Source organism: Podarcis vaucheri (assembly GCF_965113315.1).
Source record: "Podarcis vaucheri genome assembly, chromosome: 6".
In the NCBI taxonomy this organism is placed as follows: Eukaryota; Metazoa; Chordata; class Lepidosauria; order Squamata; family Lacertidae; genus Podarcis; species Podarcis vaucheri.
In genome coordinates this window covers 83,388,513-83,408,135 of record NC_138764.1, presented here as the reverse complement: position 1 = coordinate 83,408,135, position 19,623 = coordinate 83,388,513, and the positions used below count along the sequence as shown (strand labels likewise).

Here is a 19,623-nt window from a genome sequence, read left to right as displayed (position 1 = left end):
CACGACTGGACCTAATGGTCAGGGGCCCCTTTACCTTTTAAACTAAATTTGGGGGTGCTGGGTGGATCTTTGCACCCCAGCGGCACATATGCTAAAGACAGCCCCGAGTAGCTAACCATTACTGCCTTTGACCATGGAAGCATAGTCATTGTGGCTAGAGAGATGTATCCTCCTTGAATTTATCTAACCCTCTTTTAAAGCTATCCAAGTTGGTGGCCATCAGTACTTCTTGTGGGATTGTATAACATTTGGGCTCCCATGCTTCTGGCCAGGCTAATGGAATATCTCACTCTACCTCCAAAACCTTTTTCACATGTGCTCAAGGGGCTGTATTAACGCGTGGGCTTTTGGAACTTTTTCTTTTAAACAGTTTAGCCTTTGGCTCTCTGCTGCATCATGGAGCATCAAATACTGACCTCTGTAGGGGAGCTAGCTCTCCATCAGAATAGGGATAAGCTTCTTTAGGTTGCAGACTTCCAGCTCCTTCATTCTGAGTGTCAGTGAACGAGTAATACATTGTGTTGCTGGTAAGGAACATTACAAGGAAAATTAGGTACAATGACAAATAAATAGTTCTTAACTGATTGCTGAACTGTCTCCATAGGCCCTATTTCCACGGCTCTGTTTTACATTGATTTAGCATTACTCCCACGGCAGAATGCAAACTCAGAGCATGTCATCTGCAAGTTTCTTGCATGTATTTCTTCTATGCAGCCATGGCATGGGAAGTTCATGTTTTGCTTTCAAGCCACATTTCCAGTCCTCCAAATAATTACAGTGGTACCTCGGGTTAAGTACTTAATTCATTCTGGAGGTCCGTTCTTAACCTGAAACTGTTCTTAACCTGAAGCACCACTTTAGCTAATGGGGCCTCCTGCTTCTGCCGCCACGCCACTGCAGAACGATTTCTGTTCTCATCATGAAGCAAAGTTCTTAACCCGAGGTACTATTTCTGGGTTAGCGGAGTCTGTAACCTGAAGCGTCTGTAACCCGAGGTACCACTGTATGGGGAATTTGGACAGACCTCTAAAACAAAACCACATAGCCTGTTATAGTTTCTTGACATTAATCTTGGATGATCACCCAGTATGTTCTGAGATACCATATGGGAAATTCATCAGCATGGCAATGCATAAACCACCTATGACTCTACAGTCTAAATGATGTCAAGAGAAAAATAGGATGTGGTCAATATGCAAACATAGCACATGATCAGTAGCCTAGGGAGTCCCCTTACTGTTCTGACAAGCAAAATACAAACCAATTAGCCACACAGATATCCCAAGGAAAGACCCCGCAAATGTCCTAATCATTATACTATAAAAAAGCTGTATGTTTCCTTTTCTCTTAGCTTAGCCTTCTAATATGGCTATGAAGCTGGACAATTAAATTTAGGGTGTGCACACAATGCATGATAATATACTGTACATTCAGTGCAGGGTACTTTTGACAGCATTGTACAAACACAGCATTATCCTCATGTTGTTCCTGTCCCATGCCATTTGTCAATCAAAAGTGCATTCTTATATGGTTATAATCCTGTCCAACCCCTGAACTCCCAGCAGCAAAGCAGCAAAACAACAAAATGTATTGCACAGCTGCAAAGCTGGTGCAAATACCAATGATGGCTGGCCTTTGCAGGAATTCAACACATGATGGCAATCCAAGTTTTTGTTACAACCTACTTACTTGGAAGTCAACAGCTTTCGCTTCTCCTCCAGAGATTTCTCACTTTCAGTCGCTCCTTCTTCTTCTTCTGAAGTGGAATCTCCCTGTGACACCCTCTTCTTTGGTTTCTTCTTGTGCCATCTTTTCTTGCGAAGGGCTGTTTCTGAGCCCAAGACTTCAGGGTTTCCATGCAAGCTGGACGATCTGGACACAGGCTCTGCATTTTTCTCCAGTGGGATGGGAGATGTGCACATGGAAGTGGGGATGCTTTCCTGGAACAAGGGGAGGGGCACACACAAAAAAGCTCAACCTCTGACCCAAGTTAGGAGCTGATTAAACTATAAAACAGAAACAGGGAACCTGTGACTCTCAATGTTGTAGAACTTCACTCCCCATCAACCCCAGTCAGGAGTGATGGGAGTTGTAGTTCAGCAGCATCTGGAGGGCCACAGGTACCTTGTGACTACTATAAAACCAGGCAAATGAATACCTGGAACGGCAAACAGAAGGAGAGTGCACTGTGGCCTCTGCAACTGGTCTTGAGACAAAGGAATGCTGGGAGGTTGAACCCCCCTCCCTCTTAGGAAACAAACATCACAGCAAGGGGAAGAACAGCCTAGCTCAATGGCTCATCAGCCAATGAAAGAGTAGCTGTAGGGAGCCTTCTCCCCCACTCCTCCCCACCAGAAAGAACATTTGGCTTTAATGGTATGTTGCTCTGAGACTATGCAGTAGAAATGAAGAACACTCAGGACCCCATATATTGACTTGAGGAGTAAGGGTATTGATGTGCATCTGTTATTGCAATCTCTTGTAATATACCCCGGGGATCATTTCATTGAATGCTAGGTATAAACCCATAGAAACAAACAAAGATAAACCTTGGATAAAATTGTAAATTTATGCGTTAGGGCTCATCCTGACTTTCTTTTGTGGTGTGCTTTCCAGTGTTTTTCCAAGCGCATGTCTGAACAAAGGTCCGTATAGTTAAAACTATGGTTTTCCCAGTAGTGATGTATGGAAGTGAGAGCTGGACCATAAAGAAGGCCGATCGCCAAAGAATTGATGCTTTTGAATTATGGTACTGGAGGAGACTCTTGAGAGTCCCATGGACTGCAAGAAGATCAAATCTATCCATTCTGAAGGAAATCAGCCCTGAGTGCTCACTGGAAGGACAGATCCTGAAGCTGAGGCTCCAATACTTTGGCCACCTCATGAGAAGAGAAGACTCCCTGGAAAAGACCCTGATGCTGGGAAAGATGGAGGGCACAAGGAGAATGGGAAAACAGACGGTGAGATGGTTGGACAGTGTTCTTGAAGCTACCAACATGAGTTTGACCAAACTACATACAGGAGGCTGTGAAAGACAAGAGTCCCTGGTGTGCTCTGGTCCATGGGGTCACAAAGAGTCGGACAACTAAACAACAACCACCTCTGAACTGGAACAGGTGTCAATCTGCAAAAAACCTGATTGTTCTGATTCAGCGGTAATCAGCAGGTTTTCCCAGGGAAAGGTGTAAGGACAAAAAAAAAAAAAAAACCCACTTGGACACAGACCTGGAAAGAACAGTGCAAAAGAGAGACTGGATGAGCCAGTCAAATGCAAAGGATCAGCAGGCTTTATCATCTATCTGGGAGACCAGTGCAGGAAGAATTCGGAATCCCATTCCTTGCTTCATCCCAGGGATTGAGGTGCACAGACTATTAAGTCAGAATTGCTTCTCTCATTTGTTATGGTGAACTTTGGCATGATGGGAAGTTAGCGATGAAAAGGCAGGGGCATTTTAAGAAAGGCCCTTCCTTCCTTCCTTTTTTGGCCACTGTTGTAGGACCAAATTCTTGGAGTACTATTACTGCCAGAGAGTGGGAAAAGCCCAGGATATAGAAACAGGTAATGAGGATAGCAACTGAATAGAGTGCGGAGAGAGAAAAAAGAGGATAACTCCAACTTTTTTCATGTATTCATTAGGGGACAATGAACATACATAGGGGTGGGTCATTGCTTGAAAGCTGCCCTTCCTAGTTTATATTGTTGGTAATGAACAGCTGAAAGACATCTATAAAATGCTTTATCAGTTGCTCCACCTCTCTGAGTGAGCTTAGAAATACAGGAAGCCTACTATACAGTGCCACAAAGTCAGAATTCCACACCCAGAGAATTTCAGCGGAGAATGATGGGCTTTTCTCTGAGCATGTTTCTCTGAGGATCCATTTAATAGATGAACTTTTTTCTCATGAACTTTTTCCCCTGAAGAGAAGCTTCTCTTTCACACAAAGCTTTGGTCATCTATTGAAATGTGATCACTTCTTGTTGAATGAGCCAGAAGAAGTACCTGGCAAAGTCTCAAAAGGTGGATAGAGTTGTCCGATTTCAAGAGAACAGGGCTTCAGAAACTAGCCAAAACAGACAAAATATATCTAAAATGAGAAAATATGTGCAGATGTTCTTGATTTGCTATGCTCCAGAGAATCAGGGCCTTCTCAGTGCCAACTTCGCACACATTGTAGTGGTTTCGAGGAAGAGAACAGAAAAGCCCTGTCGCAGGAGATTACCAAGATCACACCCGCAAATTTGCTTCCCCCCCAAAATGTAATTTGTTAGAGGAATTGTAACTCTGATGGGTAAAGTTCCCAGGATCCTTTGGGGGAGGGAAAGCAATGTGTTTTCAATGTGACCCAAGAAAGGGCCAAGCACTGGACTAGCAAAAAATAAAATAAAAAGCAAGACAAGAAATCCAGTAGATTATGGTCTGAGATATATGTGGAATTTATCAGGAGGAATTTATCTAGATTGTCGAGAGGCATGGCCAAGGACCTGGGTAAGCTTTTTGTGATATGGTGCCCTGTGTGAGGCAAAAAAATGACACCTCTGAATGGATCTTCTCAATTTTGTGCCCCCTCTGCTTGTTGCCCTGTGCAGGAGAACTGCCCGCACTACCCTAAATTCAGTGTTGAGGACTTCAGGAGTGAGAAGTAAGGCACAAGAGTATCTGGAAAACAACAAGCCTTCAGTGTAGTCTATTTGGAAGCTGAAAAGTTGAGGAGTGGTTTTTAATGTCTTTTCTAATGTTAATATCTTCCCACCTTGCATTCCTCTGACTCCTGGACAAAAAAGGCTTCTCCATTGTCACCCAGCTTCATATGCAGATTGACTGGCTCGCCATTAATTTCAATGTCAACCTAAACAAACAAAAAAAAAGGTTAATTGCTTTTAGCCTAGGAAGCAATCCCAGAAAAGGCAATGGTGAAGTTAACACAAAAAGCATTCTAACCGCTTTCCATATCTGGGACTTAGAAATGCATGAGGAATTTGATCTTTGTGAATTCCAAGACCAAGCTGACCTCATCAGCATTGTGAGGAATATTTATCCCCTACCTTTCGCACTTCCAAAATATTCCAGTGCTTCAGCTCAAAAAACAAGAAACCACACAGGGAACTTTATGCATTGGGATGACATGCAAATATAGTGCAGCTAATTAACAAACGCATTAAAAATAATTTTAAAATGCACATTTTGAAAGACGATACAACAGAGAACTATGTATTTTGATAGATGTTGATGAACGTTTTCATTTTTCATTTCTAAAAATGAATTTTCATGCAGGTTATTCATAAACACATATTAGATTAGTGCAGAAATAGCACAGCATGGAATCGTGTAATGTTACCTCACCAACTTTGATATGAGTTGCTGCTTTTCATAGCAAGAGAATAAAATTAAACCAGGCACTGCTTAGTTTATAATCTCAGTCGAAACACATGCACATGCAAATTCATAATTGTACATGCTAGACTTTTTCAGGCTAAGTGAAAGAAAAACAGTCCAGCCTGTTTTTTTTGTTTTGTTTTTTTAAAAAAGATCAGCCTGGCTGCAGGCCTGGTTTTACTGTGAGAACTTTTGACACAGCACATTCCAGTGATATAATTCTAATTTAAATGGGGGCTTGCTTTCCAAATGGACAACTGCCTCTAGCGTCCAAGAAAGCACCTCATCTCTCCATGCCATAAAACTAGCCTTTCTCCATCACGAACCCTCTTTAGCGGCCCATGCTTCCATTTTGTCCCCTACCCCCTACATTAACAGGACTTTGGTCAGAGACAAGGGAGAAAATACACTTAGTCACATTTCCTTTCATAAATATTATGCCTCACTTAAACCCCGTCATCACCAATGAGCATAGCAGATTTGAGATTGCAGGAAGCCAGTGGAAAGGTTGAAGTACATGTTGTACCTCATTGTGTATATATATTTTTAAAAGGTCAGGAACAATGTGGCATGAGATAAAGCAACAAACAAGCTCATCTCCCCACACAACAGGCACATCTTTGTGCAATAGGGATCACTTGGCTGTATTGTGCAGAACACAGGCCCATTTCAAAAATGGCCCTCAGCCTCAGGATGCATGGCAAGTACCCACCTCCACTGTAAAACTCGTAGCAATGATAATAACACTACTACTACTACTACTAATTATTATTATTATTATTATTATTTATTATTATTTCTACCCCAGGCACTCTGGGCGGCTTTCAACAGAACATTAAAAACAGAATAAAACTTCAAACATTAAAAACTTCCCTAAAGAGGGCTGCCTTCAGACATCTTCTAAAACTTGGATAGTTGTTTATTTACTTGACATCTGATGGGAGGGCATTCCACAGGGCGGGCGCCACTACCGAGAAGGCCCTCTGCCTGGTTCCCTGTAACCTCACTTCTCACAGTGAGGAAACCGCCAGATGGCCCTCGGAGCTGGACCTCAGTGTCCGGGCAGAACAATGGGGGTGGAGACACTCCTTCAGGTATACTGGGCTGAGGCTGTTTAGGGCTTTAAAGGTCAGCACCAACACTTTGAATTGTGCTTGGAAATGTACTGGTTATGTTGTTTCAGCCAATGTGACCTTGGACCAGTGCGTTTCTAGATTGTGCTTTTGTGGCTTCCCATATGTCTCACAGGAGACGAGAGGACAGGTAACAAATTTGGGCTCAAGGGTTAATGGAAGATCAACTCTTTCCTATTTGGCAGGCATGTTTAGAGAATTTTTAACCAATAGTCAATTTTTATTTTGTGAGATAAGTCTGAAGTTCTGAATGGCACTTGAAAACTATGGCCCATTCATACAATCTTTTTAGCATGGCAGTACTGTACACAGATTATGAAATTTGCTCAAATGTCACAAGACCAGTAATCCATAAGGTTTTGTGCTGAGAAGAATGTATGAATGGGCATCCTCCACACAAGTTACTTATTTTTTTATTTAGCAAAATAGTAAGTGATATATACATAAAAGTGGTTTGCAATGCTGTCTACAATACACATTTAAAATACCAATAAAAAGCAAATATTTTAAAGAACTAAAAAAACACATACAAAATAAAAATAGTAATTTAAAAATACTCACGGCTGCTAAAATCACCTGCCTGGATAGCCTTGCTGGGACTAAAAAGTGGTTAGTAGATGCCAAAACCAAAATCAACTTCCCAGCAATAATCCATAACCCACATCCTGCAACATTAAGGTTACTAAGCGTAACTTTGTGAGAATTGTTGATCGTGGTGGAATTTGGTAGTTTCCACATTTGACCTCCTTGATCTTCAAGCATATTAGTCCTTGTCAACACACATCAGGTGTCACTTACCACTTTCTCACTGGAATGCAGAACACGTAGCTTCCCAAAGCGCACATGGAAAGGTGAACAGAGGAAGGAGCCATCTGGTTGCCTCACCACAATGACATCAATGCAACCTGTCAGGGTGGCTGGGTTCAGGCCCTTATACAGCTCCTTCACAGTGCCAAACACCGTTTCAGCGAGCTGCCCCACATAGTTCATTGTCCGAGACTACAAACAGAAAGAAGGAAGAGACAGATTTTCAAAAGTTTTCGCATAATCATGTAATACAGGGTCCCCAACCCATGGCTGCCTTCTTGTCTAGGAATGCTTCCATTGGTATCACTGGGCAAGTCCCACAGACACTGAGCTTCCATTTTAAGAAAAAGAAGTAATGGCTTATCCACACTTACCCTTCCTCTGCTCTTTCCAGGCACGGTCCACACTTTAAAGGTCTGTGTCTGTGCACCCTTTCCTTGGGAGCTCTCCTCGTGAAAACCTGCTCTTTAAAGCTCAATCAGAGCAAACAGCAATTTGTGGAAAACCTGAATTGACGTTTGCTCCGATTGAACAATAAAGAGGGTTTTTTGCAGGGAAAGCTCTGGGGCAAAAACAAAAACAATGCCCTCAGACACAGAGCTTTTCAGTGCAGACCTCTGCCAGGAAAGAGCGAGGCAGAAGGTAAGTGTGGATAAGCCCTTTGTCTCTAGCCTCCTAGAAAGAAAGCTACAGGACAAAATGTGCACATACCTTCTAACCAATTTATGTGACATGAGAGTGATAGTGATGTATATTTTTTCTGGTACTAAGGAATGCTCCCTGTTATTAACACCATCAGAGAGAGAGAGAGAAAGAAAGAAAGAAAGGGAGAGGATGAGGATAATCTGTATTCTGTAATCTCCCACAATCAGGGCATAACTGACTTCCTATAGCAAGAATGAAGTTGTCAGGATAGTTGCCTCTCTAATTTTGTGTTATGCTATGCTCTCCATAATAGCCAATTTTGGGTTATGCTTTGCCCCCATGGCAGCCATTTTAGGACCGGCACCCCCAGCACTCCTCCAAAATTCAAAATGTCCCCACAGGTCCAAAAAGGTCAGCAACTTTTAGTATATGGCACCTTCAATCCAAAGGCGGTGTTATGCCATTTCTGGACTACTTTGTGTTCTATATGATACTATCTGTTCTGAGGAGGATCTGGAAGTTCAGCCACATCCCAGCTCTAATTTTATGAAGTTTGCAGTGTGGGCAGTTACCACTTGGCAAACAGTCATCTATAGTCAGCCATTGTGATATGACTCCTGAAGCCTAAGGACACCACCAATGAAAGCAGACATATTAGGCTTTCCTGCTTCCTAAACTCATTCTACGGAATGCATGATGGATGATTTTACACATCGGAAGTTACTGATTCCAGGGTTCTGTGTCACCCAAGATAACTAGGAGATTCAGCTGGTAAGAAGGATATCATCAGTGACATATGAATAATGGCTTCCTGAAAACAAGAGGTTGCAAATGCCACAGAGCCAACAGATACATGACTATCATAGAGAAACCAAAATAGTTTCCCCTAAGCCATCTTCCCGGACAGGCTAGTTTTCCATTTTAAGAGCCACTGGGTGTGTAGAGAGGTTTAAATCCAGTTGGGCCACACCTGCTGGGTAGAATGACTAGCTGAACAACACAACACAATGGCCAATAACAATGGCACTAAACACTATTTATAGACTAATACAAATGATCAGGGTAGAATGACTAGGTAGGAGAACATCTAAGCACCCGCTCTTACTCACTTCTCCCATGCAAGTATCTCCCACAAACATTTTGCTGTTAAGAGGCAAACTCAAGTTTCGGAATCTTGTGCTTCCCTTGTAATGTCTAGTTCTGCTTTCAGGATACAGAACCAGCAAGTGGGTTAGAAATAATACATGTGTCCCTAACTAATATTCCTAGGTGTCTCTGAAGCATTGCAATGGAAGGAGACAGAATTAGAACCACTTGTGTGGCCCTTTGCTCCCTAAGGAGAATCAGCAAAGTGAAAATTCATTGGCTAGGGGTAGCAGACTGATGTACCTATCCTAGCTTCTATTTTCTGCCTAGATCTAATGCCCTCTCTCTAAGCATGAGATTTTTAACAGACACCACAGAAATGAACATTCAGCAACTGTATCGCCAGCCAATTAATTATATGGGTTTTAGCTGATAAATCACTTTTACTGATGAAATTTTCATATAGGTAAAACATTGGTTCTGAAGCAGCACAATTTGATTTTAGAGGATGCACACAAATGCCATAGGAGGCATTGCAGGAAAAGGCATGTCCACCTATGCAAGAGAAAGGGGAAATGCCCTTTGGTCTTCTATTTTTTTTAATGTTTGTAAAATTTTACTCAAGGGCACCTTTCTAGTCAATTAAATTTTATATATATATTAATCCATTCAATTCAACCAATGTGACAGCCTTGCTCATTAGCTGAGTTTCCATCCTTGACATCCAAGAAATTAAGATCAGGAACAAACAGAATACTTGAAGAAACTTGCACCTCCAGTGTTGATCGATGTTACAACTTTGTTTTTTATATGAGTCACCCGGTGTGCACTCGCGTTATACATGGGAAAAGCTTTGAACCTTGTAATTAAGTCACGAGGAATTATTAAGAAGACTTCAGATGTCTATAGTAACCATGCACTGATGCCCCTTGGCTGTGCCAGTACACTACACACCTACGCAAATTAAGTAATCATGATGCACTCTTCTTACACTGAAGATGTCATTACAAGCTTATTTTACATAAAACACATAATGGACAGCATAGGCAGAAGCCTTAGTCGTTATTACAGTCTATAGCAAAATGGACAAAGAACTGCTTTGACCTTGACTGTGGAAGAGCTAACGGGCAGGAAAATATGTGGCATCCTCCATGGGGCTCCCTGTAGAATCAGGAGTAAGTCAGCCCACCACCACTCTTACTCCAGACACCTATTACATAGGAAACATAATGCTCTCTCTGATATGAGCAGCCATCTACAACAATTTAATTTCGTCTAAAAATGAATGGGGGAACTAGTGAAGGGAGATGGTAGCATAAAAGTCACTGGTACATAGGAAGTTGCCCACAAATGGAACCAGAAAGTTACCACTGCCAATTCATGCGGAAACATTAAGGTAAACCAACACTCCCAATTAATAGGTAATAAGATGTACAATTAAAATAATAATCCAGTGCTGAAATAAGGCATAATGTAGGAAGAGAATCATCTTGGCAACTGATTTAATAACTCAACATCCAATCGTAATCAAAAATACTTCAGTTATCCTTCAGTGTGTGAAATGGCTTACTTTCTTTTTTGTATGAAGTGGCCGCATGGAATTATTTCATAGGAACTGGCACAGTCAAATTAAGTGTAGTGCTATTTGTACATCAAAGATGCAATATTCATCTTTGTTCAAATCCTTGGGTCTCAGGTCATCCACTTGTGCACACAACTTTTTCCTCACGATGAGATATACTACAACAAAGCAGCCATTAAAGGCATGATAACAGAGAGCAAGTCAAGACCACTTGCCAAAAGGCTGAATAGTTACTGTATTTTTTGCACCAGAACACTCACTTTTTTCCTCCTAGAAAGTAAGGGGAAATGTCTGTGCGTGTTATGGAGGGAATGCCTACGGGTGGCGGGGGGGGGGGATCTGCTGCAGTTGTGAGCAGAGGATCCATGGTTCCCCTTCCTTCCCTCCTCCGTGGCTCAGTTTGAAACAGCAAAGCAGGAGAAGAGCTGCTGAGTGGGGAGGAGAGAGGGACAGAGACCCTGCTTCTTTAAAGGAGCAAAGCGGGAGAGGAGAGGAGCCACTTACACGAGTGTAAGCGGCTCCTGTTCGGTTGGTTCCTTTAAAGCAAGCAGGCTCTCTGTCCCTCTCTCCTCCCCACTCAGCTCGCTACATAGCAGCAAAGTTTTTCAGTTCGCTAAGCCGGGGATGAGCGGGGAGGAGGGAGAAAAGCAGAGCCTGCTTGCTTTAAAGGAGCAAAGTGGGAGAGGAGAGGAGCCTTCTCCCCTTATACCCCTCTTCTGCATTATTAGCAGCATCCTTCTCCACCCACCCCACGCGTGCTCCTTGTCCCTTGAGTGCTTTTCCTTCCCTCCCCACTTAAAACGTGGTTACAAAGCACGGATCCACATGGATCCTCAGGATTTTTGCATTGGGCTACTCCAAACTCACTGTCAGATCACATGTCTGTGGCCACAGCATGAACCACAAAAATCATACATCCACTGTTTTGTCTAGAATATTTTTTTTCTTGTTTTCCTCCTCTAAAAACTATGTGCGTGTTATGGTCAGGTGCGTGTTATAGAGCGAAAAATGCGGTACCTACCAGGGATGCTGGAGCAGCGCATTTCCTGCATTGTGGAAAACTAGATGACCTTTGAGGTTTCCTTCAACTCTGCGATTCTATGACTAATTCTCAAGGATGTCATCTGGCAGCAGTTCATTCCCCCAACAGCTACTAATGGACACCAAGGTCCTAACATTTCCATTTCTTATTAAAGAGCCTCATTGAAAGCAAACTCTAAATAATGTCTCTGTGTGTTTCTGCCCCTTTCGTGAGTTCATCTTTTTCAAATGGCTCTCACTTGACAATCTATAAATGGTCACTGGGGAGGAAGTAACATCACAGGGACTTGATTTATTTGGTACACAATGTCATTTAGCAGTGCTCATTTAGACTTTTCAACCCTGCAACATTTCATAAAAGAAAATAAGAACAAGTGTGTATTTTGTAACATCCTGTGTGCTGTGCTCATTTGTTTAGCCACAGTCGGCAATGTACTGATGTAAAGAAAAAGAGGGTATTTGTTACCCACATTGTCCCATCATATTTAAAAATGAACACTGCTCCATTACACTACATAGAGTATGGGTCTGGTGTCCAAAGTGTTTTGAAATGGTCAAGGAGAAAGGAGAAATTGGGATTGTGCCTGTCATGGGCATGACCAAGATTTCTATTGAGGGGGCAGAACCTCAGTTTGCTATGTATTTTTATTGATTGGGGGGCAGCAGCCCCCCCTGCCCCGCCTTGGCTATGTCCTTAGTGCCCAGTTGCTCCATCTCTGACCTCCATTTTTGTGCAGGAGCTTACATGAGTGCTAACACAAAGTGCTGGGCACATGACTCTGAAAAAATACAGAGTGTTCTAGTGTTACCCTAAATGTGTGGCTCAAGAAGTAAGATACGCAAGAGTCCAGCCAAGCTCGGTGGGGCTTACTTGGGAGGGTCAAGAGAACCCCAGGATAGAATTTGGGGGGAGAAGAGAGGGTCATTCTATCAGCCAAATGCTTGCACTGGGGGATTTTTCTTCCTAATGCTACCATGAATTAATTACGGTATATGCAGTGCTTCAGAATGCAATAGCCACAGCAAGCAGAATACAAAAAGACACCCTCTAGCAGCAAAATTTTTGTATCCTGAAAAAAACGCCATTTACCTACGACAGTGATCCTCTATTGGGAAAAGAATGCTCCACTGCAACTATTATACAATTACTGTATGTGAACACAGACAAAATCCATGAAATGCCCACAGCCATGTGAAGAGCATCTCACACACACACACACACACACACACACACACACAGCAAAGAAAGCTGCTTCTTACCCAGCAAATTTGGGGCAGTTTCACATTGCCTCCCTCCCTAGAAAGAAACCCACCTCTGCTGAGCAATTTGAGAGAGCCGATCTTGCTCCCAAGCATCTCATAAGGCCCTCTGGAATCTACACTGAGACAAACTGAGTCAGCATGAGGACCAGGCTTCTCTTTCTAAGCAGACAACAGAAGAGTTTGCAGGTGTTTACCTTTCCTATCCTGCAAATATCAAGGATAAAGTGATTCCTAGAGAGGCAGGGGGGAGGGGCCCTGGCTGACTCTGGAAACTTCATTGCCTCTGTCAGCTCCATGCTGTTCAGAGCCGAGAGAAGGTCATGAGACAGTCCCCTTGCCACAGTAACCTGCTGAGCTGAGCATTCTTTGGTGCAATTTAATTGGCAGCTATGCAGGCAAGCTCACAGCCCATAGCACAGAAATTGTTAGAGCTCCCCTCTCTGTCCTCAACAGTTATGTTCACCTAAAGTCTTGAGGGCAGCTTTGGAAAGCATTCATAAATAGTGTGCATATGCACAACTGTGTAAAATCACACTTTGTTGACACAACATTGTTGTGGACAGGGTCCTGGGACAAGCAAAAGTCAGCAGCAGGGGCTCTTTTCTCAGATCTCCATGCTGGACAAAGCTATCAGAGGCCTGAAGCTTGCACTCATAAAGAAAGCAACATTCATTTGTGGCAGAACAGTATATTTGTGAACTTCCAGCAGAGTACTCTAGAACAGTCATCTTCAACCTTTTCAGATCCAGCGCCCACTTTTAACCCAAACATGTATTTGAGGAACCATTTCTTAATCTTTTATCATATAATTGCATGGTGGTCGTGCTCCTGTTGTGACCCAGTTTAAGAGAAACAGTGACAGTGGCCAGCTGAGAAACTGGCAAGCTTAGTTGCAGCTTCAAGTTCAGCCATAGGTAGATCCCAGGCCTGAGGTTATGGGAAGACTGTCAAATGACACGATCCAACACCAAGAGCTAAAAGGTGGAGGGTATACTCTTAAACCAGGGGCTGGTTGCCAATCTGATGCTCTCTAGATGTTGCTAGACTGAAATTCCCATCATTCCTGGCTATTGGCTGGGGATGATGGGAGTTGGAGTATAACAACAACAACTAGAAGACACCCCAATGAGCTACCCCTCTCTTAAAAAGTGGTAGTGGTTCATTAGAGCAGAACACAGGAGCAGAGAGACTGTAGGCCTTCTGTTGCTACAGGATAGAAAGTGGTAGGAGTCAGAATAACAGGTCCCAAGGCCCACTGTAATTTCTCAAGAAAGCCACCTCAACCTTCTGCATTTCTGACTTTTTACACAGGCAGCTGATGATGTTGTCATGAGCTCATCAGTGACTATAGTTCTGTATCAACCTTTAGATAAAACAGGAAGGGAATGCTTCCAGTGAGCCAGAGCTATGAAGTCAGTGAATCACATTAATAAATGATCCGCCTTCAGAGTCATGGAGTCTCGTGGAAGTCGGACTTTAGAACTCTACCCAGGCTCAAGAACTTTAGCTATATAAAAGGCTCAAAAATTTTGATAGGAACATTGTCTTACCTGGCTATGAAATCTTACTAAGAGAAAGTTACATCTGTATGAGGAACATTCTAGACACATTGTAAGGCCGATCAGAAAAGTGTAAAAACTGATCTGAAGGCCTGTAAAGCCTACTGGGAGGAGGAGTTTGAACTTGATATCCTGCTTTATCACTACCCGAAGGAGTCTCAAAGAGGCTAACATTCTCCTTTCCCTTCCTCCCCCACAACAAACACTCTTTGAGGTGAGTGGGGCTGAGAGACTTCAAAGAAGTGTGACCAGCCCAAGGTCACCCAGCAGCTGCATGTGGAGGAGCGGAGACGCGAACCTGGTTCACCAGATTACGAGTCTACCGCTTTTAACCACTACACCACGCTGGCTCCCAAACAACCACCAGAAAGAAAAGCTGACATGAAACTACAAAGTTTTTTTTAAAAAATGTACAAGCAAGAATACACACCATTTGTCTGCTTCTTAATTATTTTAAGGTAAGAGAGCAAGAGACTCCCAAGCCTCCCACAGTGGATGTTGCAACAAAAAGGCCCTGGACCAATTACCCTGCAATTTGGTATGTTTAAACCACTTTGAAGGGGCTCCTGTGCCCATAAATTTCATCTACTTTGGCCAAAAGGAGAAAAGGATATAACCTTTTTTAGATTTCCTGTTATACTGAATTGGGAAACACAGTGCTTTTAGTTTATAAAGAGTTACACAGGAGCTGAATTGCAGATCAAAGGGATAGCACACAGAGTGACTCAAACAGGCTGCAAATGCACAGATAAGCACACCTAGTATTTATCTCGGACCTGAGAACACTGAAACTTTACATTCATTGGAGCACACACTTCTCAGAGGTAATACCCAGGGCTCCAAATTTTAAAATTACCTGGTAGAAGAGGCCAATAATTCAAATTCCTGAAAGTTGTTTGCAACAACACTCATAAGGGAACTTCAGATCCACGAGGGTCATTGCTGCTTTCTAGTACAGCTCTACCAGAGAAGGCTTTCCCTGCTATTGCACCTCTACGCAGTAAAGGGAGAGACAGACACACCAGCTGGGCTTCTGTCTGTCATTAGTAATTAAAGGCACAAGTGCCCTGCCAGGAAACAAAGCAGGAACTCTAAAGCCAGCCCCTGCTAACAAGAAATTCAGCTGAGGCTTGTTCTCCTTCCTGAACTGCTAAGTAGGCCAGGATGGCAAAGAAAGCATCCTGTACCCTTATCAGTGTCAATGCTGTGAAAGCCACCATTATTTTCTTTACCCCCACACTAAGTACCTGCAGGACAGCCACATGATAAAGCATTCTTCTCCCCAGCTAGAGTACACTGAGAACAACTACATTTTGTCATGATCATGCACCAGTATTTCTAAACTGCTCAGCCCTTTCTGCAGTCGAGTACTTCACTCCTAGGCTACTGCTGTCCTTTGCATTTGCCACCCATCTTTCCTTCACCTGGTGACTGGCACACCTTAGAAAGAAGCTCTACTCCGATCTCCCTATCTCCACTTGCAACTTATTAAATTGGGTTTCCGTACATGCTCGGTGTATTTGACTCAGTTCTCCAACATTGCTCATAGGACATCTGTAGCAACTTTACACACCACCCAACAGCTGAGTGGTAACAACACAGCAGGTAGAAACATGCAATTTTTATCTGCTGTCTTTCAACAACTCCCACGGAAATGAGGCTGGCCTGTCTCACTCATGAGCTATCAAGCCAGGTGCAGGCCACAAGGAGCTTAATAGCCTTTTTGCTGCCTGGCCATGAGCAGAAGAACAGGCTAGCTGTAAGGTAGTCGGCAAGCAACAATGCATAGCTTGTGAGCTACTTGGTGAAGGGCGATGGGTCACTCATCGAGCATCTGCTTTGCTTGCAGAAAGGTGCCAACTTCAACCCCTAGCAACTTAACTTAGAGCTGGGAGACATCCCATCTGAATCTCTGGAGGGCTGCTGCCAGTGTAGGCCATATTGAATTAGACCAGGGATAGCCAATGTGGTGCCTTCCATACGTTGGTCTCAGCAGTATGGCCAATGGTCAGGATTAATGGGAGGTCCACCACACCTGGATGACATTATATTGGCTACACCTGAGCTAGATGGACCAGTGGTCAGACTTCCTATGGTCCTATGTTTGGATTCATGTGTCATAAGATGTGAACAGACCTTCATTAAGGGATGCCATACAGTTGTATTAGAAATTGCTCCATAAACTGCTTGTTAATCCCATATAAAACAGTCATAATATTGCTTTAGTGTATTTTTGGTTTCTATGGAAGCCGACCAGAGTGGCTGGGGAAACCCAGCCAGATGGGCGGGGTACAAATAATAAATTATTATTATTATTATTATTATTATTATTATTATTATTATTAATGGTTACATGCTGAAATAAGGGTACAACATTGTGATTTATATTCTAATAGTAAAGTGAATTGTTCCCGTTAATATTGTTTGAAAACAATTATGAGAAGAGGGCTGAGGTTGAGACCCTGAGAGGCATTAAACTAATATAGTGACTAGTGCTAGTGCAAGAGGATTTCCCCATCTTCTCCTGCATGTACCTCATGCCATTACCATATCTGCTCCAGAGGCTTGAAGGAATCACCAGACCAGATTTAGGGGGTACATGGGGAAGAAGATGGAGAATGCTACACCTCACAAGGAAAAAAGCTTTTTACTACCTTCGCCTTAGTACTATGTTGAATACAGCCCCATTTAAAGTACATGACTTCCCCCAGACAATCCTGGGATCTGTAGTTTGTTCACTGTGCTGGGAATTGTAGCTCTGAACAGGTAAAGCCAACCTGTCAATCTGGCATAGCAGAAGTGCTTTTTCTGAAGGGATGGTGGCGCCTAGGCACAGCTGAAGCTGGCATTAATATTGCACGAAGGGAACATAAGAGGATGCAGCCAGAAAGGCAGCTTCAGGTCAGGACCGGAGCTAAAGGCAAGCCAACAAGGTTTAGATGCAATACAGAAATTTAGTTCTTCCCACAGAACAGAACAGCAGACAGAGGAGCACCAGCGAAAGGATTAACAGGATTCTACAAGAGGACAGTACATAAAGACAACTTTATTTTTATATTTCTATTTCACCAAGGAGCACGGGGCAGGCTTAAATGGTCCTTCTGTTCTCCATCCATTCTATTTTCACAACCACCTCGTGAGGCTGGTTAAACTAAGACAGTAAGCTGAAATTCCTTTGGCCATACAGATCTTCAGCCCTACTGAATTTATCCCCCACCAAAAGAACCTCAGCTTGCTGTCCAATTTGCAAGCTTCACTCCATTTATGCTATACACATAAAGAAAACATCAAGCAAACAGAACTGTTTCCTCATTGTCCAATATACCAGACAGTTCAGCGAGATACTTCCTGCACACCAAAATCCCCCACCCCAGGCCGTGTGCCACAATCTTCAAGCTGCAATCCTATACTCACTTACCTGGAAGTAAGATCCTCTGAACTCAACAGGTCTTATTTCTGAGTAGGCATTATAGGATTCCACTGTCTGACTGTTTCCAAACAGAGCACTACTTGCTTACATTCTCTGCCATAACAGCTCCCCAAATGTACACACAAAACAACAATAGTCTTCTCGGTATACTTGCCAGCCAGCTTGCATTACCTGGATAGGACCTTCAACCTGACTCCAGTGGTTCTTGGACTTTGAAATGAGCACAGTCTCAAGATTCCAACAGGTTGCTACCTACAGACACATCTTTTCTGTGCTCCACCTACTTACCTGGTGCTTCCTGTTTTCCTCACACCTGAATGAGGGGAGGAGTCTGTATAACAAGCATTACCAGGTTACTGCGGGCTGAGCCTATGGGGACATCAGAAATCTCTCCTGGGCTTCCTTGTATTAAGCCGCAGATGAGTGTTTGAGCTGCAGGTATTTGACAGTTCAGCCTCTCTCTCTCTCACCGGCTTATCAGACCTGACAGATTGCCACTAATTAGCAACAAGGAGCCCCCTGCTGTTTGATTGATCATTCATTTTGCCGGCAATGGATTTTGCTATGTGATTTCCAAGAGCTGGATTTTCAAGCGGCTTAAGATTTTGCAGAACGACAGAAGTTGGACTCACTTGACTGTGAATGTTTTCGTGGAAGGACTAATTCCGTGTGAGTGTTGCAAGCAAGGTTTAAAAGCTCGGGATTGTGTTCAACTGGGCAACAGTGTGTGTCTCCTGTTGTGTTGCAAGGAAAGAGTGTGGACCTATGCTCTTGTAAAGTGAAAGTGCTGAGAATGAGGGTTGCGTTTTGAGCACACGATACATGTAAAGCACATATCTGCCCCCTCCCCAAATCCTGGGAACTATAGTTTATTAAGGGTGCTGGGAATCGTAGCTGTGTGATGGGAAAAGTATTAGTTCCCAGGATTCCTTTTGGGGGGAATGTTTCTTTAAATGTCTTTTGTGCATGCAGTCTGAAACAGAGAAATTAAGGAGGTGAAGCTTTTAAACCCATTTAGCACCATCTCAGAAAAAGCTCTGCTAAGGGAATTTCCACTAAGCATTAAGATAGTTCCATCTGTCTGTCAGTAAAACAGATTGCCTTGGAAGGCAATCTATTCTCATTCTTTAAAAGATGTTTTTAAACAGAAGCTGGATGGCCACCTATCAGGAATGCTGTAGTTATTGTAGATTCCTGCAATAAGCAGGGGGTTTGGATTACCAGATGGTTTTCAATGGCCTTTCTAGACTGGTACTTTATTACAGGTGTATTCTGCCACATGCTCCTTGCCCAGTAATAGTGAATTAATTATGTTTTTGCTTTTTCTGCAATGCTTCCCCACATTGTTGATGTCCGGAGGGACTATAGTGCAACAAAAGCAGGACAAAAATAAACAACATATGAACTGATTGGAAATGAAACAATGTGATCAGCCCAAAAGTTTTGCAAGCACAAACAACATTGGAAGTGGGGTCGCATGTGATGACACCAAGAGCATCATGAATGTGCAATAAAAACGAGGTCAGGGGGGTCCCCAAGATTCCTTCACATTGTGTTATTCTATTGCTTTCCTTCTAGATTTACCTATCTAGGCCTATTAGGAGTAGATTAAAATTCATAGGCTTTTGGCTTTGAATAAACATTCACAAACTTTTTATTTATAATAATCAGCTAAATAGTTTGAGGATCTATACAACTGTGT

The 19,623-nt window shown here is 42.9% G+C and overlaps 1 protein-coding gene across 4 annotated transcripts in view; it reads right to left on the bottom strand.

Annotated features, from left to right (window-relative positions):
- Positions 1-18,245, bottom strand: part of LPIN3 (lipin 3) — a 36,592-nt gene extending 18,347 nt beyond the window's left edge. For 2 of the 4 annotated variants that reach the window (XM_082225907.1, XM_082225910.1), the window contains exons 1-5: positions 18,093-18,245; positions 7,307-7,507; positions 4,753-4,848; positions 1,690-1,940; positions 417-524 (exon numbers count right to left, since the gene is read on the bottom strand). In XM_082225907.1, coding sequence (XP_082082033.1) covers positions 417-524; positions 1,690-1,940; positions 4,753-4,848; positions 7,307-7,498 — 647 coding nt within the window. In that variant the 5' untranslated portion in view covers positions 7,499-7,507; positions 18,093-18,245. The other 2 variants (XM_082225909.1, XM_082225908.1) reach the window with 2 other exon arrangements.
- Between the last annotated feature and the right edge of the window lie 1,378 nt (positions 18,246-19,623).